Source organism: Haliotis rubra, unplaced genomic scaffold (genome assembly GCF_003918875.1).
Source record: "Haliotis rubra isolate DU_JTF1 unplaced genomic scaffold, ASM391887v1 Scf871, whole genome shotgun sequence".
Taxonomy (NCBI): Eukaryota; Metazoa; Mollusca; class Gastropoda; order Lepetellida; family Haliotidae; genus Haliotis; species Haliotis rubra.
The window spans coordinates 275,226-302,299 of NW_025767603.1; the positions used below are offsets into that span (position 1 = coordinate 275,226).

The 27,074-nt window shown below is 39.8% G+C and overlaps 1 protein-coding gene across 5 annotated transcripts; it reads left to right on the top strand.

Annotated features, from left to right (window-relative positions):
• Nucleotide 1: 1 nt before the first annotated feature.
• LOC124263216 (cyclin-dependent kinase 1-like) lies at nt 2–27,047 on the top strand. 5 transcript variants are annotated; one of them, XM_046697802.1, is made up of 8 exons: nt 2–52; nt 15,756–15,837; nt 16,424–16,580; nt 17,637–17,760; nt 18,544–18,714; nt 19,126–19,289; nt 25,595–25,736; nt 26,043–27,047. In XM_046697802.1, the coding sequence occupies exons 2-8, from the start codon at nt 15,801–15,803 to the stop codon at nt 26,157–26,159; spliced, it is 912 nt and encodes a 303-aa protein (XP_046553758.1). In that variant the 5' UTR covers nt 2–52; nt 15,756–15,800; the 3' UTR covers nt 26,160–27,047. The 5 variants fall into 5 exon arrangements, with proteins under 5 accessions (XP_046553758.1, XP_046553757.1, XP_046553759.1 ...); XM_046697801.1 differs by lacking the exon at nt 2–52 and adding an exon at nt 5,768–5,899; XM_046697803.1 differs by lacking the exon at nt 2–52 and adding an exon at nt 5,805–5,862.
• Nucleotides 27,048–27,074: the final 27 nt, after the last annotated feature.

The window sequence follows — 27,074 nt, forward strand, 5'->3', positions numbered from 1 at the left end:
AGGTACACGTGAGTCAACACGTACTGCACTGACGTAGGCGGCATTCGTTCAGGTCTGTGCATAATACCGGTAACCCTAAACTATATTGATCTAGATTACAAGTTCACAAGGTCATATAATATGATCTATTAGTTGAATCAAAACAACATACATGTTAGCATTTTCTGACAGAAAATATTTCATTAACTGCTATTTTTAGGCAACCGTAATGGATGTATAAATAGCTATGTATAAATAGCTGGGAAATCCCGTCTAAAAATATCGACCGACTCACAGGTAAGGAGTGGCTTGATTGGAATACATGTATCCCACATCTAAAAAGCTTAATTAGGCAAAGTGATATTTTTCTGTCTTGAAAATTCTTGATAATAACTAGAATCCATTCATACAAAGGACCACCGTTAGTAGGAACGTCTGTAACAAGTTCGATCACTTATATCTAAAGGATGATTTGGGTTCATTCACAGTGAATGTCTGTGATTATAATCAGTAGATTAAATTGTGTGCTTTTGGCATTTTTCATAATTTTGATACGACATTATAATTGGATCAGTTCTTAAAACCGGAAAAGAAGGCGTTATGTAGTATGTAGTATCTAGGATGTAGCACATGTCTGAACGAGTTGTTATCTAGTATGGACGATGTAGTACATAGCTGAATGTCATGTCTGAACGAGTTGTTATCTAGTATGGACGATGTAGTACATAGCTGAATATCATGTCTGAACGAGTTGTTATCTAGTATGGATGATGTAGTACATAGCTGAATGCCATGTCTGAACGAGTTGTTATCTAGTATGGACGATGTAGTACATAGCTGAATGCCATGTCTGAACGAGTTGTTATCTAGTATGGATGATGTAGTACATAGCTGAATGTCATGTCTGAACGAGTTGTTATCTAGTATGGACGATGTAGTACATAGCTGAATGCCATGTCTGAACGAGTTGTTATCTAGTATGGACGATGTAGTACATCGCTGAATGCCATGTCTGAACGAGTTGTTATCTAGTATGGATGATGTAGTACATAGCTGAATGCCATGTCTGAACGAGTTGTTATCTAGTATGGATGATGTAGTACATAGCTGAATGCCATGTCTGAACGAGTTGTTATCTAGTATGGATGATGTACGAGTTGTACATGGATGATGACATAGCTGAATGCCATGTCTGAACGAGTTGTTATCTAGTATGGACGATGTAGTACATAGCTGAATGCCATGTCTGAACGAGTTGTTATCTAGTATGGACGATGTAGTACATAGCTGAATGCCATGTCTGAACGAGTTGTTATCTAGTATATGGATGATGTAGTACATAGCTGAATGCCATGTCTGAACGAGTTGTTATCTAAGTATGGACGATGTAGTACATAGCTGAATATCATGTCTGAACGAGTTGTTATCTAGTATGGACGATGTAGTACATAGCTGAATGCCATGTCTGAACGAGTTGTTATCAAGTATGGATGATGTAGTACATAGCTGAATGCCATGTCTGAACGAGTTGTTATCTAGTATGGACGATGTAGTACATAGCTGAATGCCATGTCTGAACGAGTTGTTATCTAGTATGGACGATGTAGTACATAGCTGAATGCCATGTCTGAACGAGTTGTTATCTAGTATGGACGATGTAGTACATAGCTGAATATCATGTCTGAACGAGTTGTTATCTAGTATGGACGATGTAGTACATAGCTGAATATCATGTCTGAACGAGTTGTTATCTAGTATGGATGATGTAGTACATAGCTGAATGCCATGTCTGAACGAGTTGTTATCTAGTATGGATGATGTAGTACATAGCTGAATATCATGTCTGAACGAGTTGTTATCTAGTATGGAGATGATGTAGTACATAGCTGAATGCCATGTCTGAACGAGTTGTTATCTAGTATGGATGATGTAGTACATAGCTGAATATCATGTCTGAACGAGTTGTTATCTAGTATGGATGATGTAGTACATAGCTGAATGCCATGTCTGAACGAGTTGTTATCTAGTATGGACGATGTAGTACATAGCTGAATATCATGTCTGAACGAGTTGTTATCAAGTATGATGATGTAGTACATAGCTGAATATCATGTCTGAACGAGTTGTTATCTAGTATGGATGATGTAGTACATAGCTGAATATCATGTCTGAACGAGTTGTTATCTAGTATGGATGATGTAGTACATAGCTGAATATCATGTCTGAACGAGTTGTTATCTAGTATGGATAGCTGAATGATGTAGTTACATATGGCTGAATGCCATGTCTGAACGAGTTGTTATCTAGTATGGACGATGTAGTACATAGCTGAATGCCATGTCTGAACGAGTTGTTATCTAGTATGGACGATGTAGTATGATGAATATCATGCTGAATGTTATCTAGTATGGACGATGATAGCTGAATGCCATGTCTGGTTGTCTGAACGACGATGTGTACATAGCTGAATATCATGTCTGAACGAGTTGTTATCAAGTATGGATATGGTACATAGCTGAATGCCATGTCTGAACGAGTTGTTATCTAGTATGGACGATGTAGTTCATCGCTGAATATCATGTCTGAACGAGTTGTTATCTAGTATGGACGATGTAGTACATAGCTGAATATCATGTCTGAACGAGTTGTTATCAAATATCATGATGATGTAGTACATAGCTGAATGAATCAGCGTCTGAACAGTTGTCTGAACGAGTTGTAGTCATAGCTGAATATCATGTCTGAACGAGTTGTTATCAAGTATGATGATGTAGTACATAGCTGAATGCCATGTCTGAACGAGTTGTTATCTAGTATGGATGATGTAGTACATAGCTGAATGCCATGTCTGAACGAGTTGTTATCTAGTATGGACGATGTAGTACATAGCTGAATATCATGTCTGAACGAGTTGTTATCTAGTATGGATGATGTAGTACATAGCTGAATATCATGTCTGAACGAGTTGTTATCTAGTATGGATGATGTAGTACATAGCTATCATGTCTGAACGTGTATGGAACATGTAGTTTATCGCTGAATATCATGTCTGAACGAGTTGTTATCAAGTATGGAGTGTAGTACATAGCTGAATATCATGTCTGAATATGACGATGAGTAAGTACATATGCTGAATGCCATGTCTGAACGAGTTGTTATCTAATATGGATGATGTAGTACATAGCTGAATGCCATGTCTGAACGAGTTGTTATCTAGTATGGACGATGTAGTACATAGCTGAATGCCATGTCTGAACGAGTTGTTATCTGGATGAGTATGGACGATGTAGTACATAGCTGAATGCCATGTCTGAACGAGTTGTTATCAATATGGACGACGTGACATGGCTGAATGCCATGTCTGAACGAGTTGTTATCTAGTATGGACGATGTAGTACATCGCTGATAATGTCTGAACGAGTTGTTATCTAGTATGGACGATGTAGGAACTGAATATCAGGTCTGAACGAGTTGTTATCTAGTATGGACGATGTAGTACATAGCTGAATATCATGTCTGAACGTGTTGTTATCAAGTATGATGATGTAGTACATAGCTGAATATCATGTCTGAACGAGTTGTTATCTAGTATGGGTGAAGTAGTAGTACACAGCTGAATGCCATGTCTGAACGAGTTGTTATCAATTATGATGATGTAGTACATAGCTGAATATCATGTCTGAACGAGTTGTTATCTAGTATGGATGATGTAGTACATAGCTGAATATCATGTAGTCTGAACGAGTTGTTATCTAATCATGGACGATGTAGTATGATGATGTAGTACTGAATGCCATGTCTGAACGAGTTGTTATCTAGCATGGACGATGTAGTACATAGCTGAATATCATGTCTGAACGAGTTGTTATCAAGTATGATGATGTAGTACATAGCTGAATATCATGTCTGAACGAGTTGTTATCTAGTATGGGTGATGTAGTAGTACACAGCTGAATATCATGTCTGAACGAGTTGTTATCTAGTATGGATGATGTAGTACATAGCTGAATATAATGTCTGAACGTGTTGTTATCTTGTATGGGTGATGTAGTACACAGCTGAATGCCAAGTCTGAACGAGTTGTTATCTAGTATGGATGATGTAGTACATAGCTGGATGTCATGTCTAAACGAATTGTTTTCACATTTTTAAATTGTCACATTAGTGATAGTCATTGTTTAGGGTCCGAAGCATCTTACAAAAAGGTTACTTATCAACCCTTTACTGTCTTGCCCAGTAAACTATTCGCTGCATCTCATGTGTTTCATTGGAATATCCACGACCAGGGCATTATTGTCACAGACTGCATTCTGTTTATATACAAGAATATAGTTCTGTATCGTGTAATAATGAGGTAATTAATCAGCGAGGTATAGAGCACATATTACGAATATGTAAGGGGATGCTAGACTAAGTGTAGACTCGGTGGTCCTGCGAAGAGCACTCAGGTAACAAATCAGACGACGTTACACAGCGTATGTTTCGTAGAGTGGGTGCATGAATGTCAGATTCGTGCGAGTTTCCAGAGCTTTGAACCGTCCCCCTGCTGCATTATACAAGTAACATTTGGTAAAGGACATTCTTCGAACAATGCCCAGCTCTGTTCACTCATTCGTGAAAGGGTACCCGGTAGGGTGGGCTGGTAATGGGACTGCACTTCACACGCAGTTCGGGGTGTCTACTCCCATGAGTGCTGAGACAGGAGATAGAGTGCTCACTTGATCCATCGACAGGGGTATACTTAAGGTATGTATAGCGCTAATCAGCAGCCACTCCCCGGGTCAGGTATCATTTGAAGCATAAGAAATGGACTAGGATTATAAACAGTGGTGTCTTCTACCATAACACCACAAGTGATCTCACACAGGAGGATTACTTCCTGTTACGCAACAAGTGAAGGCTGTGCAACAAGCGAGTACTTTAAGAGGTCACTCCGGCTTTTTGCGTTGTGAAACAAACGCTCCATACATTTTTATCATGTATACATAAGACATACATAATGCTGCATGAGTCAAATACGCGTGGATCTAAAAATACACATGCACACGTGTAACTATAAATACATACTATCTATCGCAGTAAACAATAGTGACGTGTGTGCTATTTGTAGTAGTGGTGGTCCGATTAATTGAAATAATCGAAGATTGGTCGTAGTGACTAAACGACCAAGCAATCGATCATGCTTTCTCATAATCGAACACAAACAATTCTGGAACACTTCTTTTCATTAACAGTAATTTTCACTAGGTTGGTTTTGTCTGTTACATTTCATAAGCACTACAAGCTCGTTCCAAGTCATGATTGAATTTATCTTAAAGACTCTAAGAAATCCATGTTCCTAACATACTAGTCATCCTTTAAAGACGTGACATTTTGCCAAAAAGAACTACATGCTTTTTTCCGTATTTTTTTGTGTATTAACAAATTTCATAAATGGCGCTAACAAATTATTTTCGATGATTGATCGGTTGTAATGAACCAATCATCAATTATGAGATTTTAACCAATTCCCAACACTAATTTGTAGATCCTCGTAGTTCTGACCTATCACAAAGGCCATTCATCTCTCTCTCTCTCTCTCTCTCTCTCTCTCTCTCTCTCTCTCTCTCTCTCTCTCTCTCTCTCTCTGAGGGCAATACAACGCTGGGTCGTCTATAAACGTATTACCCAATGGAGTTCAGGGTTAGAACTGGTCTTCAATGTGTAGAGGCATTAACATGCTGAACGGGAACGGATAAACACATTTGAACACAAGTTAAGTATAAGAATAAGAATAAGAGCTTATGAATAGAGAATAAGAGCTAATGAACACGGCAGGCAGGATTGTTGCTGTAGTGACAGAGTGTTGCTTTACAAAGAGAGACACACCATGGAACTACACGGGTCAGTACTGACGAGACATGGATTCGAGTTAACACAGGTATTTAAACCGTTATTGGAATATGAAGTGCTCTGTTGTAGTGTATCCCTCTCTACTTTAGGTACAAAGTGCGAGAGAGGACCACTCTCTAAGCACTGCTTGGGTTTCAAAACACAACAGGAAGGCGTGGACATTGGTATAACAGGAGTTATTGGTGGTGGTGATAGTATTTTGTGTAAGGAGATTATAGATGGGCCTGTATCAGAGCCGTCAGTGTCCTCCCGGGATTTCACAGTTGACTGGAGTTGTGCATATTGCCTGTTAGTATAAAATACATTACAAGTAGGATGGGAAAATGTCTCAAAATGGAAACATGTCCGGTCCAGTGACCAGAAAGCTGATGTACGACGCCAGAATAAGATGCGCACGGATTGGAAAACGGTTCGAGAACGAGAAAGATTGGCCGACCAGCAGGAACCGGTGACATCGATAACTGATCCTTTGAACAGGTCGTTTGAACGAAACCCGCAAAACAACACGGCCACTTTGAAATGTGTTCTTATATGCGACGTATTGTGACTGACAAGTCAAGCACAATGTGAACATTGCCAAACCACCACAGGTATCCATTAAAGTGTTGCATGTGGGATGTGAAAAATCATAATTTGTTGAATCGCACGTGCATGATATGCGCCTACAGTATAACGGAACGCAGCTGGAACTGTCGTATTTTAATGCATCCGGGCCTATCGACCATGTCGGTGCATGTCATTAAATAGTCAGCAACGACTGAAACGTCTAGGTTGGTCGAGCAACCTGAGACGCTGGCAACGCCGCAACTGGCTACAAATTAAACGACATTTCAAAAATATTTACGTTGTTTTTGTTGTTGTTTTTAATTTAAATAATCACAAAGCACCTAGTGTGTCCTTAATTTTCAAACTTCAATTTAGTTGGTATTTCTTTGTGAATTGTTTTATATTTTCATTATTGCCACAACTAGGTGACATTTGGTGGTTGCTGGGTATGTTTCCTTTTCTTTACAGTCCTTCAAGGAGAATTATTCACAGAAACACCATATACTTGTGATTATGAATGGATCTAATTGAAAACTGAAGAGATTTGATCGCCTCGGTGCAGTTTATACACACATGCTTGTAAAATATTATATATCAAAACAGCCACTGCGGATTGTATTATCGGTTGGATTGAAGATTCAGTATATGAGAACACAACATGATCTGTGATCTTCTCAAATTTAATAGACAAAGTACCGATTTTATAATGTTAAACAGACATTTGGGGCGATTTGGGCTTTGAAAAGGGATTCGTATGTAAGGGTATGAGTATTTCAAACAGGTTTTTGGTTCAATCTTGATTGCTGAATGGGTTCAAACAAAAATTAGTAGATATACAGATACTGAAGTGAATTTAAAACCTTACTAACTCTGATTTCCGGACACACTATAATTAATAAAAGTTATTACTAGTGGTCCCACTTGCAGAAAGCATCTTACCTCACTAGACAACCATCATAAATGGTATTACCAGAAAAATCGTTATGGTTATTACCAATCTTAAAACAGAAAATTAAAAAAAACATTTGACCCCTCTGGGCTTCGGTATAAACACCCTTCGCATGAGAATATAATTGAACTAATGTATGGAACATTCAACTGGAGTAGACGGTATCATTTCATCACCATTTCAGTACGAAAGTCCAGTGGTGTCAAAGACGTGCAGCTTAAACGTTGTTACAAGAAGAAAGTACACATGTAACAATAACGAGCGAAAAATACAACTCGTTTTCACGAGACCCAAGCTGAAAATACGAGATCATAATAACTATTTTTAAAGTCGTAATTATGATAATGAAGTTATTACAAGGTGTTCTGTTGTTATATGGGTGAGTGGAGTGAGTTTAGTTTTACAATCAGCAATATTCCAGCTATATGACGGCGGTCTGTAAATAATCGAGTCTGGACCAGACAATCCAGTGATCAACTAGCATGAGCATCGATCTACCCAATTGGGATACGATGACTTGTGTCAACCAAGTCAGCGAACCTAACCAATCTTAAAACAGAAAATTAAAAAAAACATTTGACCCCTCTGGGCTTTCGTATAAACACCCTTCGCATGAGAATATAATTGAACTAATGTATGGAACATTCAACTGGAGTAGACGGTATCATTTCATCACCATTTCAGTACGAAAGTCCAATGGTGTCAAAGACGTGCAGCTTAAACGTTGTTACAAGAAGAAAGTACATGTAACAATAACGAGCGAAAAATACAACTCGTTTTCACGAGACCCAAGCTGAAAATACGAGATCATAATAACTATTTTTTAAAGTCGTAATTATGATAATGAAGTTATTACAAGGTGTTCTGTTGTTATATGGGTGAGTGAGTGAGTTTAGTTTTACAATCAGCAATATTCCAGCTATATGACGGCGGTCTGTAAATAATCGAGTCTGGACCAGACAATCCAGTGATCAACTAGCATGAGCATCGATCTACCCAATTGGGATACGATGACTTGTGTCAACCAAGTCAGCGAACCTAATCAATCTTAAAACAGAAAATTAAAAAAAACATTTGACCCCTCTGGGCTTTCGTATAAACACCCTTCGCATGAGAATATAATTGAACTAATGTATGGAACATTCAACTGGAGTAGACGGTATCATTTCATCACCATTTCAGTACGAAAGTCCAGTGGTGTCAAAGACGTGCAGCTTAAACGTTGTTACAAGAAGAAAGTACATGTAACAATAACGAGCGAAAAATACAACTCGTTTTCACGAGACCCAAGCTGAAAATACGAGATCATAATAACTATTTTTTAAAGTCGTAATTATGATAATGAAGTTATTACAAGGTGTTCTGTTGTTATATGGGTGAGTGAGTGAGTTTAGTTTTACAATCAGCAATATTCCAGCTATATGACGGCGGTCTGTAAATAATCGAGTCTGGACCAGACAATCCAGTGATCAACTAGCATGAGCATCGATCTACCCAATTGGGATACGATGACTTGTGTCAACCAAGTCAGCGAACCTAACCAATCTTAAAACAGAAAATTAAAAAAAACATTTGACCCCTCTGGGCTTTCGTATAAACACCCTTCGCATGAGAATATAATTGAACTAATGTATGGAACATTCAACTGGAGTAGACGGTATCATTTCATCACCATTTCAGTACGAAAGTCCAGTGGTGTCAAAGACGTGCAGCTTAAACGTTGTTACAAGAAGAAAGTACATGTAACAATAACGAGCGAAAAATACTACTCGTTTTCACGAGACCCAAGCTGAAAATACGAGATCATAATAACTATTTTTTAAAGTCGTAATTATGATAATGAAGTTATTACAAGGTGTTCTGTTGTTATATGGGTGAGTGAGTGAGTTTAGTTTTACAATCAGCAATATTCCAGCTATATGACGGCGGTCTGTAAATAATCGAGTCTGGACCAGACAATCCAGTGATCAACTAGCATGAGCATCGATCTACCTAATTGGGATACGATGACTTGTGTCAACCAAGTCAAGCGAACCTAACCAATCTTTTAAAACAGAAAATTAAAAAAGACATTTGACCCTCTGGGCTTTCGTATAAACACCCTTCGCATGAGAATATAATTGAACTAATGTATGGAACATTCAACTGGAGTAGACGGTATCATTTCATCACCATTTCAGTACGAAAGTCCAGTGGTGTCAAAGACGATGCAGCTTTAAACGTTGTTACAAGAAGAAAGTACATGTAACAATAACGAGGCGAAAATACTACTCGTTTTCACGAGACCCAAGCTGAAAATACGAGATCATAATAACTATTTTTAAAGTCGTAATTATGATAATGAAGTTATTACAAGGTGTTCTGTTGTTATATGGGTGAGTGAGTGAGTTTAGTTTTACAATCAGCAATATTCCAGCTATATGACGGCGGTCTGTAAATAATCGAGTCTGGACCAGACAATCCAGTGATCAACTAGCATGAGCATCGATCTACCTAATTGGGATACGATGACTTGTGTCAACCAAGTCAGCGAACCTAACCAATCTTAAAACAGAAAATTAAAAGACATTTGACCCCTCTGGGCTTTCGTATAAACACCCTTCGCATGAGGAATATAATTGAACTAATGTATGGAACATTCAACTGGAGTAGACGGTATCATTTCATCACCATTTCAATACGAAAGTCCAGTGGTGTCAAAGACGTGCAGCAAACGTTGTTACAAGAAGAAAGTACATGTAACAATAACGAGCGAAAAATACAACTCGTTTTCACGAGACCCAAGCTGAAAATACGAGATCATAATAACTATTTTTTAAAGTCGTAATTATGATAATGAAGTTATTACAAGGTGTTCTGTTGTTATATGGGTGAGTGAGTGAGTTTAGTTTTACAATCAGCAATATTCCAGCTATATGACGGCGGTCTGTAAATAATCGAGTCTGGACCAGACAATCCAGTGATCAACTAGCATGAGCATCGATCTACCCAATTAGATACGATGACTTGTGTCAACCAAGTCAGCGAACCTAATCAATCTTAAAACAGAAAATTAAAAAGACATTTGACCCCTCTGGGCTTTCGTATAAACACCCTTCGCATGAGAATATAATTGAACTAATGTATGGAACATTCAACTGGAGTAGACGGTATCATTTCATCACCATTTCAGTACGAAAGTCCAGTGGTGTCAAAGACGTGCAGCTTTAAACGTTGTTACAAGAAGAAAGTACATGTAACAATAACGAGCGAAAAATACTACTCGTTTTCACGAGACCCAAGCTGAAAATACGAGATCATAATAACTATTTTTAAAGTCGTAATTATGATAATGAAGTTATTACAAGGTGTTCTGTTGTTATATGGGTGAGTGAGTGAGTTTAGTTTTACAATCAGCAATATTCCAGCTATATGACGGCGGTCTGTAAATAATCGAGTCTGGACCAGACAATCCAGTGATCAACTAGCATGAGCATCGATCTACCCAATTGGGATACGATGACTTGTGTCAACCAAGTCAGCGAACCTAACCAATCTTAAAACAGAAAATTAAAAAAAGACATTTGACCCCTCTGGGCTTTCGTATAAACACCCTTCGCATGAGAATATAATTGAACTAATGTATGGAACATTCAACTGGAGTAGACGGTATCATTTCATCACCATTTCAGTACGAAAGTCCAGTGGTGTCAAAGACGTGCAGCTTAAACGTTGTTACAAGAAGAAAGTACATGTAACAATAACGAGCGAAAAATACTACTCGTTTTCACGAGACCCAAGCTGAAAATACGAGATCATAATAACTATTTTTTAAAGTCGTAATTATGATAATGAAGTTATTACAAGGTGTTCTGTTGTTATATGGGTGAGTGAGTGAGTTTAGTTTTACAATCAGCAATATTCCAGCTATATGACGGCGGTCTGTAAATAATCGAGTCTGGACCAGACAATCCAGTGATCAACTAGCATGAGCATCGATCTACCCAATTGGGATACGATGACTTGTGTCAACCAAGTCAGCGAACCTATAACCATCCGATCCCTTTAGTCGCCTCTTACTACAAGCATGGGTTACTGAAGATTTTTATTCTAACCCGGATCTTCACAGGTGTCGTCATATATGGCGAGTCAATCAATCAATATTTAGTCAATATATGGCGAGTCGTAATGAACGAGTCTTGATACACAGAGGGAGAGAAATATTTATTTTCATCACTCACAAGTCCAATGATATCTGAAAATAATGCTTACATATTTCATTCCAAGCTATTCACAGTTATTGCCTTTAAAATATCTCTGGGGTGAAGAGAGATTGCAAATGGTAACTTTAGTAATTATATAGGAACAAATATTTGAATAATAAGGTTATATTATCACGTGTTCAAATCATCTGAAGTGTCCTAAACCTGAAGTGATGTAAATGTGTGCTTGTACATTTTAATATTACCTTTTTCCATTGTTTCTTTTGCGGTCAGCGTCTTTATTGCAATAAGTGTGACGTTTAGATGTAGGTACTAACACCGTTTTCAAGCAAGAAGTGATCATGGTGTTAGTACCTTCATTGAAACGTCGCACTCAATGCAATAAAGAAGTTGACTATCCATAGAACTTGGCTTTCTTCATCTATACAACATCTAAAATGCCTCTCAAAGAAGTTCTTTTGCGGTGTTCTCTTCAATTAGTGACTGAGCTTTCAGCTCCATTATCTTTGTACATTCTCCCACGTTGTGTAAGTTTACATGCCTTTATATATATTCTCTCTGTGCACTGACTCCGCATTCACCCGATGAAGGAGCAAGAACTATCTCTGTAACGTCGTATAAAGAATAAAAAGAAGATGTGCTAATATCAAAGGATAGTTTTGATGTTTTTAAATCAGAAACTGACAACATGGTTCGCCGTTTCAGTGTTGACAAGCCCCACGTGGTCTGAGCAGCGCCATCTGTTGATTGTTTACTGTTGGCAAGATGCAAATGGAAGGCGTATTTTGATTGGTGTTCGTTTGAATGGTAAGAATGAAACGGCGATTATTATTGGTCGATTCGAACCTACCGCTCGTGAATTTGTGAAATATTGCGAAGAACGTGGAAAGGACTTATCTAAGGAAGAGAACCCTATTAAGGTAAGTTTTGTTTATGTTACTTATCAAAACTCACACATAAGCACAATTTGTTTTGGAAGTTCAGTATACCATTAATCACACGGTTCTTATTCGCAAATATTGAGTTTAGCTGAATATCGTGACCGACTATTTTCAAAACTGCAGACACACAACGGCGGTAAATACAATTTTGTTGACGACTTATGTACCTTCTTACATCAACTTCAGTGTATTTGGTTCATTTTGCCCCGGTCCCAATACGAATAAGTTGTAGTTTGTTCCTGTCTGCAGCGATGATGTCGATGGCTTTTGGACATACAAATTTACATGCAGTTCATGTTTGAACATGTCCAGTTACTACATTTACTACCATAACCAAGTGTGTTATTTCAAATGGCTGTGATATCTTTTGGTGCATACGTCGGCGAGTCAGGGGCTAAAGATTTCTGAATAAACTGTACACCAAGGCTTATTGTATACCGCTACTGGTGTATGTTAGTTAATTTTTATTTACGTATTGAGTGGCATTGAGCAGTTTTGAAACTAATAAACGGACAATGAGACATGGTTAGCCGGTAGATGTCGTTTTATGCTTTCAGCGTTAGTGTGACATTTTGGTACAGTAAATTCAATATATTTTTCCATCTATTTTGTTAAGTCGATCCTGGTGGTCGATTTGTGCTCGTAGATAGGAAAACATTAGGCAAATTTGACCCTTTAAATTGAACCTATATCAACAACTCAGTTCAAATCTTGACATACATGCTGAACAGGGAATGGTTATCCCAAAAATGTGTTTCAAATAATTTACACTTTTCAGTCAATACCTCCCATAGTCAGACAGTAATATATTACAGACAACTATGCACTCTCAAAATGTTGAAAATAATGCTTGTTATATGTTCCCTTGCACTGTTATATGTTCCCTTGCAATGTGTTTTATCGCTCCAGACACAGTAAACATAAAACAGTTTCACAGGGTGATCACTTGATACACAAGACTGGATGTAAAACATTTCCATATTTTGTATGTGTGCATATTCAACAAGTTTAAAGTAACATACCATACAAAAATATTTTGGAAAGAGTTCCTTCCGTTCCAACATATTGATTTGTAACATTACCGTGCTTGGGGCCCTTATCATACAACGTGGTTCGACCATTTATATTGTAATTATGTTTTGGGATTTTAGTTATTTTAGTGAGTTCTCTATTAATTGTTGTGTTAGGTTTTGTTAATAGTTTTAGTATATATTAATTTATAAATATCATTAGGGATGGGGAAACAAGAGGAACTCTTACCGAAAATCAACATGATGGCTGCAAGCTTGATTGAATAAACACTTATACATTGATAAATGTGTTATTAGTTTGTACTTTACTTCTAAAAAATTGTTTAAAAGAAATCCTACCTACCTACCCTAAATTTTAAAGATGTAATCGGAACCACAACAATTTTTTGTATTTGGCCTCAAGTGTAATAATTTTTTTATTATCCATTTTATTCATGTACATTTGTGAAGTAAAACACCTTAAGCAAGTGTGATGGCCATCTTCATTGACGTCACATTCAATTGTTTAATGACGTCACCGCCGACGGAATAGAGACAATGGTTGCAAGGCAAAAGTGATATGTGCACAAATGATATATATGACACTGGTTATGTTTCACCATATGGGTAATAAGAAGTAGAGCTGTGTATTGTGGTCTAAGTGGCGAGACGATATATCCCGATACCAGTTTAATTAGGCGAGACGATATATCATGAAAGTATTGGCAAGGAACCTGTGAGACAATTATCATCACAATACAATGGTGGCAATATGATACGTATCCCGATACTTTACACTTTCTAATAGCAGAACATATATGATAGATAAAATGACTGAATCTTTATTTGTTATACAGCAGATCTTGTGTTACATTCACACACACTTAAAAAGCTGTTCATTTAATAAAGTTTCAGCATTTAATGCTTTTAAAGTACAGTCAAACATATTCAGTATACTTTGATCTAACATATATAAGTTTGAAACCGAAGTTTCCTTTGGGAAGGTGTGTTTCTGCACTAATGCTTTCACAAACAATTGAATATCAGGTCTTATATCAGAATTCAGAATCACTGAAAAAACCTCTTAAGTATGTTTTCTAAATTTTATCTTCTCTTTGTTCTCTTTCTTAACAAAGCTAAGACGTCATTCATACTTGTTAATAAATGGTGTTATTTGTCAAACAACTAAAACATATTTCATTTACTTAAAGACAAGTATTCTACAGTTCACAGAATTTGAAAAATGTTCACACTCTTTCACTTATACACCAACGCCTTTGTCCATGTAACAAAGATAACAGACACAAACAAATTCTTAAAAAGGTTCAATTTGTTTTTAAAATTCAGAAGAATTTCAAAGAGACTCCCTTCCTATTCCTAATGCAATACTCCTTACAACTTTAACTAGTATTTAAGTTGTATCGGGATATATCGTCTCTTGTGGCGATACATCGATCTAGCAAGGACCCTTGCGCTATAACTATCCTGATATTTTGCCTAAATGTGTTTTGTATCGATGCACTTGTATCGCGTAGTTGACGATGCAAACATCGATACTATCTATGAATTGTTACACCACTAATAAGTATATATAACGTGGTCATATGATGAATATCCTTTTGAAGAGATGAGTAACGTATGACAATGGACAAATCATGAGAATCTGTTGATTCTTCAACTGCAAATTCAAATGAAATCTGTTTGAACTCATTTCATTGCACATTGTTAAATGATTTCTATATAATTGTACATTATGGACTCTTGTTGGATCAGTTTACTCATGAAAATGCACATACAGAATGGGAAGTGAATTCCACACTCAAAAACAACAGCATCATATCAGATGATGTCATTAGTTGTGAAGACACTGCCAATCCTTTTTTTATTGTTCATGCTATCACCATTTACTTCACTGCAAAAAGTAGTTTAAAACCAAGGATGCAGTCACCATCTCAAACACTCTATCACTGAGTATCAGGGGATTTTGCCCAAAACTACAGTGATAACCATGAAAAAGATTGTTGTTCATACAACATAACTCAGTTTCAAACAATGTCTTCTGAGCAATGCTGAAAGTGCAACATGGTGTTTTAAATTGACCCTTGTTGGTAACTTTTCAAAAGGAGGTTTTGCACTTTGGAACAAAACAGTTGTCCACATTTTTTGTATGCATCACTGAAGCCCACTGTGCACCTAGTCTTTTTTCAGTTCTGAAATGATTCTGTTGTTCTTTCAGAAGCATTCATTTGAAGTAAGCCTGTGATATCAACACTTGGGAATTATGGAGGACTACAACAAGATAGAGAAGATTGGAGAAGGTAATGGTTCTGTCACTGTACGTGACTAGACTGGACAGGTGCATGTTGAAATCAACTTGTGCAGCCTAAAACATACATGCTAACCAGTATAACGTCTTCATATTTCACAGAAGTGTACACAGTATGAAAAAACTGAAAATACACTGAAATATTTTACAGGATGTTGGTGTTAACGTGCTGTTTGTGTACACTACAGATTGGCTGTATACTCTTTATACACATGGATCCATGTGCATCATTAATGTTTATATGCATACATAAATTCCTGTAAGAAAGATAGAAAATGATCAGTTACTGAGTTAGATCACTTGGTTTTCTTGGCTAAGACAAAAACTAATGTAGTCCGGTTTTCAAGGGCTACACAACAGAACACAGACATTGGACATTTGTATGAGCATTAAAAACATGCTGGATAGAAAACAGTCAAAACTGTCTTCATACAATCTGATCTCATTTCTCCACTCAGTGAAGCAGGTCTTCACAGCAGCCAGTTGTTCTCATCTCTCCTGTCTGTCGCTGTACCTAATACAAAATAAACGTTTTGTAAATATTCTTACGTTCAACATGTTCGGTGTGCATGTTTCAGGTACATATGGTGTAGTTTACAAAGGTCGTCATAAGAAGACAAATCGTCTGGTGGCTCTCAAGAAAATCCGTCTTGAGAGTGAAGAGGAAGGCGTCCCATCCACAGCCATCAGGGAAATCTCCCTGTTGAAGGAACTCGCACACCCCAACATTGTCTGGTGAGTCATAGCCATGACAACAGTAGGGTAGTCTCAAGCCCTGAAGGGGTCACTTTTATCCAGGATAGAATAGGTCTTCAGTATCTTGTACTTACTGTGAAAAGGAGCAGCGTCATAGTCCTGTTAAAGTTGTAAAGGGCTTTCTCTGCACACTGCAGGCCTGAGTTTAATACATACCGGTAGTCATGGTCTTTTTTTCAATAGTGATGTAAAATAACATTCACATTTTCACGTTTTAGTGTAGTTTTGAGAAGTATGTGGATTGCACACTAAATCTACATATCAAAGTGAGCACGTTTTTACCTAATGCCTCAATAAATGCAAAGACATAAGGAAGTCAGTTCTCAGAAATATATTAACAACAACTACTTGCAGATTTGCTTATTCAATTGTAGTCACACAAAAAACTTCAACAGAAAATCTGTTACATATTCAGCACAGAAATGCAGCCCCAGCCCCGTTGTGTTTGGCAGTCAGGAAACTGTACACACATGGGTCATGCCTAATTGTTTTGCAATCAAAATGAATTGTGGAAGAAATGCAAAATCAAAAAATGTATGACGAGCCACTCAAATACACTAGAATCTGTTTCAGTTTTAACAGCTCTTTTCAACCCGTCCCCTGCCGTGATATTGCTGGAATGTTGCTTAAAAGTGGCGTAAAACTAAACTCGTCCACCCACTTTTTTCAACCAATAGGATTGCAACACACTCAGACCTCTTCAAGTGACATTCTGTAACAGTATTGCACATTCACTCACTCTTGTTGTTATTACACCGAGATCACAGTGTTGTGTTCGTGCCAGGTGTGTGTACTGTAAGTCATGCCAGAGCCCGGAGCTTATGGTTTCTATTCTGTTCAAGTGAAGCTAAGGACCACCAGATTCTTTTATAGTACTTTTGTCAATCTGTCATGCCATAATGGCCTCGCATTAAACTGACACAAAATGTGTCACTGCCATGACATAAGTATTGCTCGACTGAATTTACTCACTGAGTATCGCTGGTATCTAATATGTATATGTGTTGTAGCAAGTGTATGTCAACTCTGTTGTAGCCTGGAGGACGTGTTGATGCAGGAGAACAAGTTGTACTTGGTGTTTGAGTTCCTGTCCATGGACCTGAAGCGCTACATGGACACCATACCTAGTGGCCAATACATGGACAAGATGCTTGTCAAGGTCAGCTGCACTTTCAGAGCTACCTTTCAATACAGATTGACAAAAGTGTGCTTGCTAACATTAACTACAATCTGAATATATGTGGTAGTTGTTTCAAGGCCACAGGTGTTATTGACTATTGAAGTTAAAACATTTCAGTTGGATCCTCCAGTGAAAGTTGAAGGTTTCATATGATAAAATATCAATTCCTGGAACATGTTGAATACTCATCAAATCGTGGTATACGAGTAACACCTTGTTTCTCAAAGATAGATATTATGAAAAATATCAACAAGGCCTTTATTGTAAGGAAATTGGAAACTGCTTTGAAATTGCTAGAATGATTGTGTTTCAATGCTCTTTTATCAAAAAAGATTGGACTGTAGCCAGCAGATTGACTGTTATTTTCAGCGAGAGCTATGTCCATCTCTGACCACACAAAACTTTAGGATTTTCTGGATACATTACACCAAGTGTATTGATACTCACCCTCAATAACTGCAGCCCATGATCCAAACTCTGCTATTGCTCTTGCCCTGATGGAGGTGGTTCACATGATAATGTATAGCACTATCTGTTGTGTGTGATATGAGTGGAAGCTTTGATCTTGTCTCCAACCAAAGTTGATTCACATTTAGATAATCCTACTCAGTTTCAAACAATGTCTTCTGAACAATGCTGAAAGTGCAACAGGGTGACATTTTAGATTGACCATTGTTTGTAACTTTTTAAGTGGGGAGGTGTTCCACATTGTATGCCCCACTGCAGCCTACTGTTCACCTTGTCTTCTTCCACTCCCCTCAGAGCTACACATACCAGATCCTACAGGGCATCTTGTTCTGCCACCAGCGGAGAGTCCTCCACAGGGATCTCAAACCACAGAATCTGCTCATTGACAGCAAAGGAACCATCAAACTAGCTGACTTTGGTCTGGCCAGGGCTTTTGGCATTCCAGTTAGAGTGTACACACATGAGGTTAGTCACATGTGGGATGTACCCATAATTAGAGAATACAAATTACTCATGATCTCTCTTCGGTGTATTCAGTAGGTGGTAGCATGATGTCGTATTGTTTTCACTCCAGCTGACAAATCTACCTGTCCTTATTGGTAATATTTACCTTTTGTGTACTAGTTCCCACAGTAATTTCTTTTTTTCAGTTGAACTACTGAAGGAATTCTGAGCACTAGCATGCTGAAGAATGCCTATTTTCTGTCTCTTGATCTAACTTGCTTCTTCCAATAATTGTCGTGGGCGCTCAGCTTATAGTCTGTAGGTTTTAACTGAACAGGACATCATCCATAACAAATAGCAGCTATTACGTTTAGAGCATGTGATTTGTTTTAAAATGTATGTTATTTTCACTTGTGATATTGTGTTCATTAGGTTGTCACATTGTGGTACCGTGCACCAGAGATTCTTCTGGGCTCCCCACGCTACTCAACACCTGTTGATGTCTGGAGTATAGGATGTATATTTGCTGAAATGGTAACCAAAAGGCCATTGTTCCATGGAGATTCAGAAATTGATCAGCTTTTCAGGATATTCAGGTAAATAGTACAGCCACATCAACAATCCTATCATCTCTCTAGTTGTCCTTTGTTTCTGAGAACTTCATCAAAGTGGACTGGGGTTGTTGTATTTTAGCTCACCTGAATGAATAGATCGTCAGTTGTGTGTTGTCCATCGTCAATATTAATTTTTAAACTTCTCACGATTTTCACTTCTCTCTCTTGCTTCGACGCTGAGTGGAACGAATGAGAATTTTCCTCTAGGCCTCTCTTGTCCATACACCTGTGTTCCCCAGGCTGCTCTTTTTATAGGACAGGTCCCTAGTCCCTGGCGAAGCGTGCAGCACGTTCCCCTGTCTACCCACGTGACTACCTCAGAGTAATCATTCTTCTTCTTGTTGCACCACTGTGTGGACGTATTGTGAGAATTCTCAGCTTTCCTTACAAGTTAACATGAGAAATATATCATGGGTAGTTGACCCTAAGTAGGGTAATTTTGTGCACACTGTAACAATATTTACTTCCTCGGATCCCACTCGTCATGTGCGGGTTGTATTGACCTGTGTTCCTGGAGCAAACGTTGAGAATGTGCTCCCTTATCTAGGTTTTTAGAGCATACAGACATGCTTGCTCCCGTTGGCTGGCAGACAGCTCGTTACACTTCAACAGTTGATCACCCGACAAACCCCCGCTTTTAACAACCGGTATTAACTGCTCGTCGTCCGGAGATTCCCATGTTGAACGGTGATAATTTTATTGGCGCATCATCAGATGTCTACTCGTCGTTCCGCCTCATAAATCCGCTCTGTGTTGCCAGCTGACTCACACAGCTCATCGTCAAATCGCCGAACCGATTCACGACACCGAATCGGTTCGCCATACAAAATGGATTCACCAGACCGAACCGTTTCGCCACGGCGTATGTGGATTATGACATGGACTCAATTCGCCATAATATTAAGACTTTTTCTTATCACTGAAACGGTTCACATCATCGAATCGATTCACAGCACCGAAACGGCTCTCTTCACCGAAACGATTCACCTCGGCCGGAACATTTCACCTCGCCTCACCGGTTCATCTGATCGTTCTAGATCTCTCCATCAGCTGAGATCATTTAAACGTTTGGGATTACCGAACCGATCCAGATCACAGTCACGATCCAGATCACGGACTGATTCAGATCACATAAACGTTCCGGCTCACCACCCTGAACTGATTTACCAGCCCCACTCGTACCGTTTCACCAGGCCGAACCGCTTCCTATCGGTGAACCAGTTCACCTGGCCGTTCAAGATCACTGAATTGTCAGCATTCATCGAACTGTCCGCATTCGTCAATAATCCATTCCTCGGACCTTACCAGCAATTGAGCTTATTCACGAATTGGGCGATTCACCACTCATGTTATTTCCAACACGGCACATCTTACCAGCCTATGTCAAATGTGTCTGGGATGCCACCCAAGACACTTAACCCACATCGAACCTTGTCTTTGTTTTCATGGTTCGGCTATGCCAGTCACCTATAAGATGCAGGAATTGTTTTGGTTGATTCGACACACATGTTCGCATGGTTTGCCGACCACCTACAGCTACCTAGAGCAAGATACCAGATGTTCTATTGATTACATTCAACATGAAGGATGGGACTTGTCAACACTGGTTTTCCACATCCTCAACGAGGTTCGTGAACTTGCATCTAGATAGGGCCAAATTTGTCGAACTCTGCTAGTTTTCAATACGATCCTAGTTTTCAGGGCATCTGTGAGGCGCTGAATTCCTCATTACGAAGTGGCAAGCTCTAAGCACGACAATTTGATTAATGTTTATCCGGTTTACCTTACGGCTTGTGAGGCGCTTAATGTTTTTAATCACATGACTTATCCCACCTTGTACCCCTTTTTCGGCTGGTTGAACAGAGGTAGTAGCTATGTGCTTCACCAAGCGGAAAGCGATAGACATATCACGCTCGGCACTTGACGGTCTGACGATCACAGTTCTCAAGAGTCCTCCGTGACCGGGGCTCATCTCATTCCAGACTTAATCTACTATCCGATCTTCACCTTTGGTGAATGACTCGGTTCTACGAATCGACCCTTCGGTGTAGATATCAGTTCTACAACCTCCCGATAGGGCATTATATATATATAGCCAGGAATACTTTACCACGCTTCACTGAGTCTTGTTACTACAGACTACTGGTAACAGCGTGTTTGTGTATCGCTGGGTGCAATTATTGCAGATGGTTCGTCATCTTCAGCTCCCTTTGTTTTACATGATAAGCAAGTTTCTGGACAGATAACAGATGGGTCAAGTTTTTGCGCATGGTACCAGCACTGATGTTTTGTCAAATAGCCAGCATAGCTCAGCCCGGAATTTATGGGTTGCGACTCGCCCGGTTAACTGAAGACCGTGTTGTCAGTTTTTTTTGTCACTCGTGTGTAACGTTTGCAAATGGCGGACTACTGTTTGTTTACTGGAATTTTGATGATTAAAGTGACTATGAAGTGCCCTTGCAGACTTGTCTTTGTCCCACGAATCGGATATCAAGTCCACCCTTTAAATGCTAGTAACAATCAACAGTGCCATTCCCGGTAAGAGTGATTGTGTCGGGATTTTGACAGCCAGTCGAGAGAGACTGCTTATCGAGGCTGAGGGACTGAAACACCCGTGAACGGTTTGACTTTTGCTGGGGTTACTCGGTTTTCTACACTAGCTTAAGCACTGAGTTCAAAGGTCACTGCAGTTATGCATGGACTGTCACCAGGCAGCGATCTACTACCTTTATCACTCCACCTGGCGAACCATCATTTCGTTCGGCCGACCTCTCATTTCCCTCGATCTGCGAGACGCCTACCTTCACATCCCAATACATCCAGACTGTCAGAAGTATCTTCGATTTACTTTCAAGGGGCGTCATTGATACCAATGGAGTGTCCTGCTGTTTGGCATATATATATGATAACAAGCTACCTGCATTGTCGAGGCATGACATTTGAGAACTATATCGACGACTGTGTTCAAGCCCAGCAGGATCCAGTCGTCCTTCCTCTCCACAGGCAGTTCATCATCAAGTTGCTCGCGCAATTAGGATGGCTGCTGAATTCGGAGAAATCGGAGGTAACACCGATCCGGTGATTTCTTTTTATTGGGACAATATTCCACACGACATGATCTTTGTGCCCCAGGAGAGGTTGGACAAGATTCAGTGCAATGCATCACTAGTGCTGGTCCAACCCACAACTTTTCGCCAGTGGCAGAAGTTACTAGGGTGGTTGACGTTGGCACAAGCGCTGACTTACAGGGGCCAGCTGCAGCTTCGCCCTCTTCAGATGTTTCTGTGCCCATACATCTGGGACGACAACCCCAGGGAGTTGATTTGTCTTCCCGCACAACTACATTCAGTCTTTCGTTGGTGGCTCAACAAGTGGAATGTTTGCGTTGGAGTCTTTATGGTGCCCTTCATACCGACTCAACACCTGTACGTCGACGCATCTTTCAAGCTGGGGCGCTCACTTTCTCCATCGAGTGGCCTAGCAGAAAAAATGGTCATCAGGAGAAAGGGCCCTTCATATCAACAAATCAGCATTGTCATTCTCGCCGTTCGGAATTGGGCAGTTGAACCTCATATACTGATTCAATCAGATATTTCGATGGTAATTTTGTACATAAACCATCAGGGGTCGACAGGATCAGCAGCTCTGCTTCAGTTGATGTTTCAAATTTATCATCTGATCGGTTCACTCAACACAGTGGCCAGAGCCCGACACATTCCCAGGATGAGGAATGTCATTGCGGATGCCCTGTCACATCTCAAACGCCTGTCACTCACGGAGTGGAAACAACTGCCTCTGATATTCCAATCGAAGATCTACCTGTTACCACTACCAGTGGTAGACCTGTTCGCCACTCGGGACAAACCATCAGCTTCAGCGCAGATGATCACCAGTTGCGATCGTTTCTGCTTTGTGTACAATCTGAATAAAATTCTGAATTTTATTTCTGATTTGTGTCTTCGATTCTTCTGGGACTTCGATTTCTCCTCTCAATTTAATTTGAGACTCTGGAGAGTCGCCACCTCACTTACTGTCGTCTGCTGTGGAGTAATTACATCAGTGAAGTGAGTCATTCCCGAAGTGTTACACTTCGGAGCGTTCATGCTCCTAAGTACCTATACACATCTATGTGATCTTACTGTGGTAAGTAGTGGAAGTCATAAGATGATGTGGTACTGAACGTTAAAATTGTGAGTTTTCGATTCAATTACCCTTTCATCTCGGGACGGTGTCTGTGGGGGTTGTTTCGAAGCAGGGGCTGGCCCGATACTAGTCATTAGACTTTTATTACGGGGGTACCTTGGAAATCGTGGTAATGCGACTGATTACACTCGCTAAGCTGCGTCCTTTCACTTTCGTGAAGGTAGTGACTGAACACCACATTGCTCGGGAGTCCCGGTCCCTGGGAGCAATTGTGCTTAGTAAGTCAATGGGTTCGAACTAACCATCGCACGTAGTGACCTTGGTAGTTATGGGCCTACCTTGTCGTTGCTCCCTACGGATGTAGAAGTGTTCGACAATCTCGCTTGCTGACATCTACTCCACGGAGCAATCACGTCAGTGTAGTGAGTCCTTCCCGATTTCCTTATGGATTTTGTAGCATTCAAGCTCCTAAGTACCTTAGCACACCGTTTTGTCCTAACTGTGGTAAGTAGCGGAAGTCATGTGGTGTTGTTTTGGTACTGAACGTTAAACGTGCGAGTTTTCCGATTTAGTTTCCTTTTCCCCTCCTCGTGATGGGGTCTGGGGGGCTGTCTCAAGGCATGTGCGGGCCCGATTACTAGTCGTAATTACAGGGGTACTCTGATAAATCGTGGCGAAGCAAGGTGACTTGCCTAGTTGCGTTTTCTTGTGTATGCGAGGGTTGCTGTTGAACACCACATTGCCCAGGAGCACCTACTCCATGGGAGCGATGGTGCCTAGTAAGCCAAGGGGTTCAGGGGAACCCATCACTAGTATAGGTACTATGCTAGTTGGATCCTGCGGCCGAACACCACATTGCTCAGGAGCACCCACTCCTTGGGAGCGATGATGCCTAGTAAGCCAAGGGGTTCAGGAGAACCCATCACTAGTAGAGGTACTATGCTAGTCAGATCCGGGCCTCCCTTGTTCATTGCTATCTACGGTTGTCATTAGCCTATACAGTATATACTGTCAGTGCCTTTTGACTTAGGGTAATCTGTGACCCGCTGTCCAACCGTGGGATAAGTGCAAATCGTGAGATAGGATAAGTTTAAAAATTTGAAAATTTTAATATAAATTGTATATTTATATACTTATCCTATCTCACGAGATGGATGCCCACCCAGCCTCCCCTCTACTCAGATTACGACGGTTACGTATAACTGTCATTGGCTCCAAGAAGAGAATGATCACTCTGAGGTAGTCACGTGGGTAGACAGGGGAACATGCTGCACGCTTAGCCGGGGACCAGGGACCTGTCCTATAAGGAGAGCAGCCTGGGAACACAGGCGTATGGACAAGAGAGGCCTAGAGGAAAAGTTCTCATTCGTTCCACTCAGTGTCAAAGCAAGAGAGAGAAGTGTCAAATAAGCTGTACTAATATCATGCTTGTTCCCAGAAATGATGATGCTCCAATTTCTGCAAGTGTGTTGGCAGCCATATTGAAAACATCTCTCTACGTCCCTTACTCAGTCATTTTTGTCATGCAGTGGTATTTAGATTTTGACCTTGATATGCCCTGTGCTCTTAACTATTACTGGGTGTGTTAAGTTTTACGCTGCTCTTAGCAATATTCGAGCTATATGGCTACATGTCATCGTATCCCAATTGCATAGATCAAACTTCATGCTGTTGATCACTGGATTGTCTGGTCCAGACTCTATTATAGGGTGAGAGAGCTATACAGTTGCTGATTACGGCTTCATTTCACCTGATGAAGGAGTTAGAATATACTCGAAACATTGTGTTCCTCATAATAAATTAAATAAATATGTTGACATCCATAAAAACTATCTTCCTTATTACTCAGACATGTTTGTGAAAAATGTAATCAATGACTTATATTTCTTGAATGAAATAGGGGAGGTGGGGTACCCTCATAGTCCACTCATCACGCTGAAGACACAGGTTCAATTCCCCACATGGGCCTATTTCTGGTGTCCCCTGCCGTCATATTGCTGGAATATTGCCAAAAGCTGCGTAAAACCTTACTCACTCACTCACTTAAATAAAATAAGGAAACTTGAACTTATTGTTGTGACAAACTGACTTTTTCGTCATGATCATTTATGGATTTGGTTAGCTTACGTATTGTTGTTTATCAGGACGCTGACCACACCGACAGAGGACACATGGCCAGGAGTGAGTAACTTGCCAGATTACAAGCCCACATTCCCTGCCTGGAAGTGCAACCAGCTGGCCGGCTCCGTCAAACAGCTGGACAACATGGGACTAGATCTCCTACAGGTAGGGTAGCCCCACACAGTATTGAGGGATAAAGGAATGTAGCCATATACACATATACAGTCAACCCTGTATGACACGTCTCAAAGGGACCTGAAGGCCAATTGTTAGCTTACCTGACCTGATAGTCAGCTTTAAGGTCTTTATCTGAAACCACGAGGTCCATAAAGCTGATGTTGTTCTTCTATTATGTAAGGTATGGTCTATTTAACAGCTCACTTAATTCCATGGTATGTCAGTTTTGCTCTTGACTGTTTGTTGTGTGTACATGATTTAGTGGACATACTTGAAAGCTGTTATTTGTTCCAGAAAACCATGGTGTATGATCCAGCTACACGTATCTCCGCCAAGGATGCCCTGAACCACCCCTACTTCAAGGACTTGGACAAGTCTGTGTTGCCAGCAGCTTGCCAGCATGCCTCATAGTCACTCTCACGCAGCATGAGTGGTGGACGACCAACCAACCAACCGACTGACTGACTGACATGGGCATGACTGGCACCAGATGATGATGCCGTCACAGAGTTCCAGACTTCTGTGCAGACATCACCAGTGCAAAAGGCAGCAACAGTGGCCTGCTCTTAGCAGCGGGGAATCTGTCTTAACATTGCATATAACAGGAGTGCAAACATAGTGTATGAGGACAGCTGTTAAGCAGTATTTTGTTGTGAAAATAATATACAAAATATGCTGCTACTCTGTAAAAGTGCTATGGGATATTTAGAATTTAGATGAAATAGCAGCAGCAGCAGCAGCAGCAGTGTCAGGTGTCTAAATGTGAATTGATATTTTGTTGGGACTTTGGTAAGCATGGTTCAGGATTTGTGTGTTGACTGGGTAGACCCACTGCAAAATGTGCTCAAATATTCAATTTTGTTGTGATTATGTTGGTAAGGATGTTACTCTGTGCTGTGTTCCTTGTAAAATAGAGTCTGAAAGGTGTTAGTGTGCTACAGTATTTTTACACTTTCAGACATATCAGGAAATATGGTACCATGTGTCACAGCTTGCATGATGTATGTATTGTCGAGTTCAGCATTTCCCATTAATTCATTCATGATTGAATCAGGTCACGTTTTTACCAAATCTACTTTCCCCATGTCACTAATTAAATCATGACATTGTTGACATTTCCACTCTGTGAGCTCCATGTGTATGGAAGTGTGAGTGTCTGAGAGTTTGTCGAGTGTGGAGGACCCTGAACCTCAAGTGCAATACCTCGTCTGTTTGTCCGTCTTCTTCCCTCTCCTGTCTATCTTCCTTTCTTCATGTATAAATGCCATAACACATTCAATAAACAATGGTTTATATATATATACCTGCAGTTTCAGTTGTTTATCT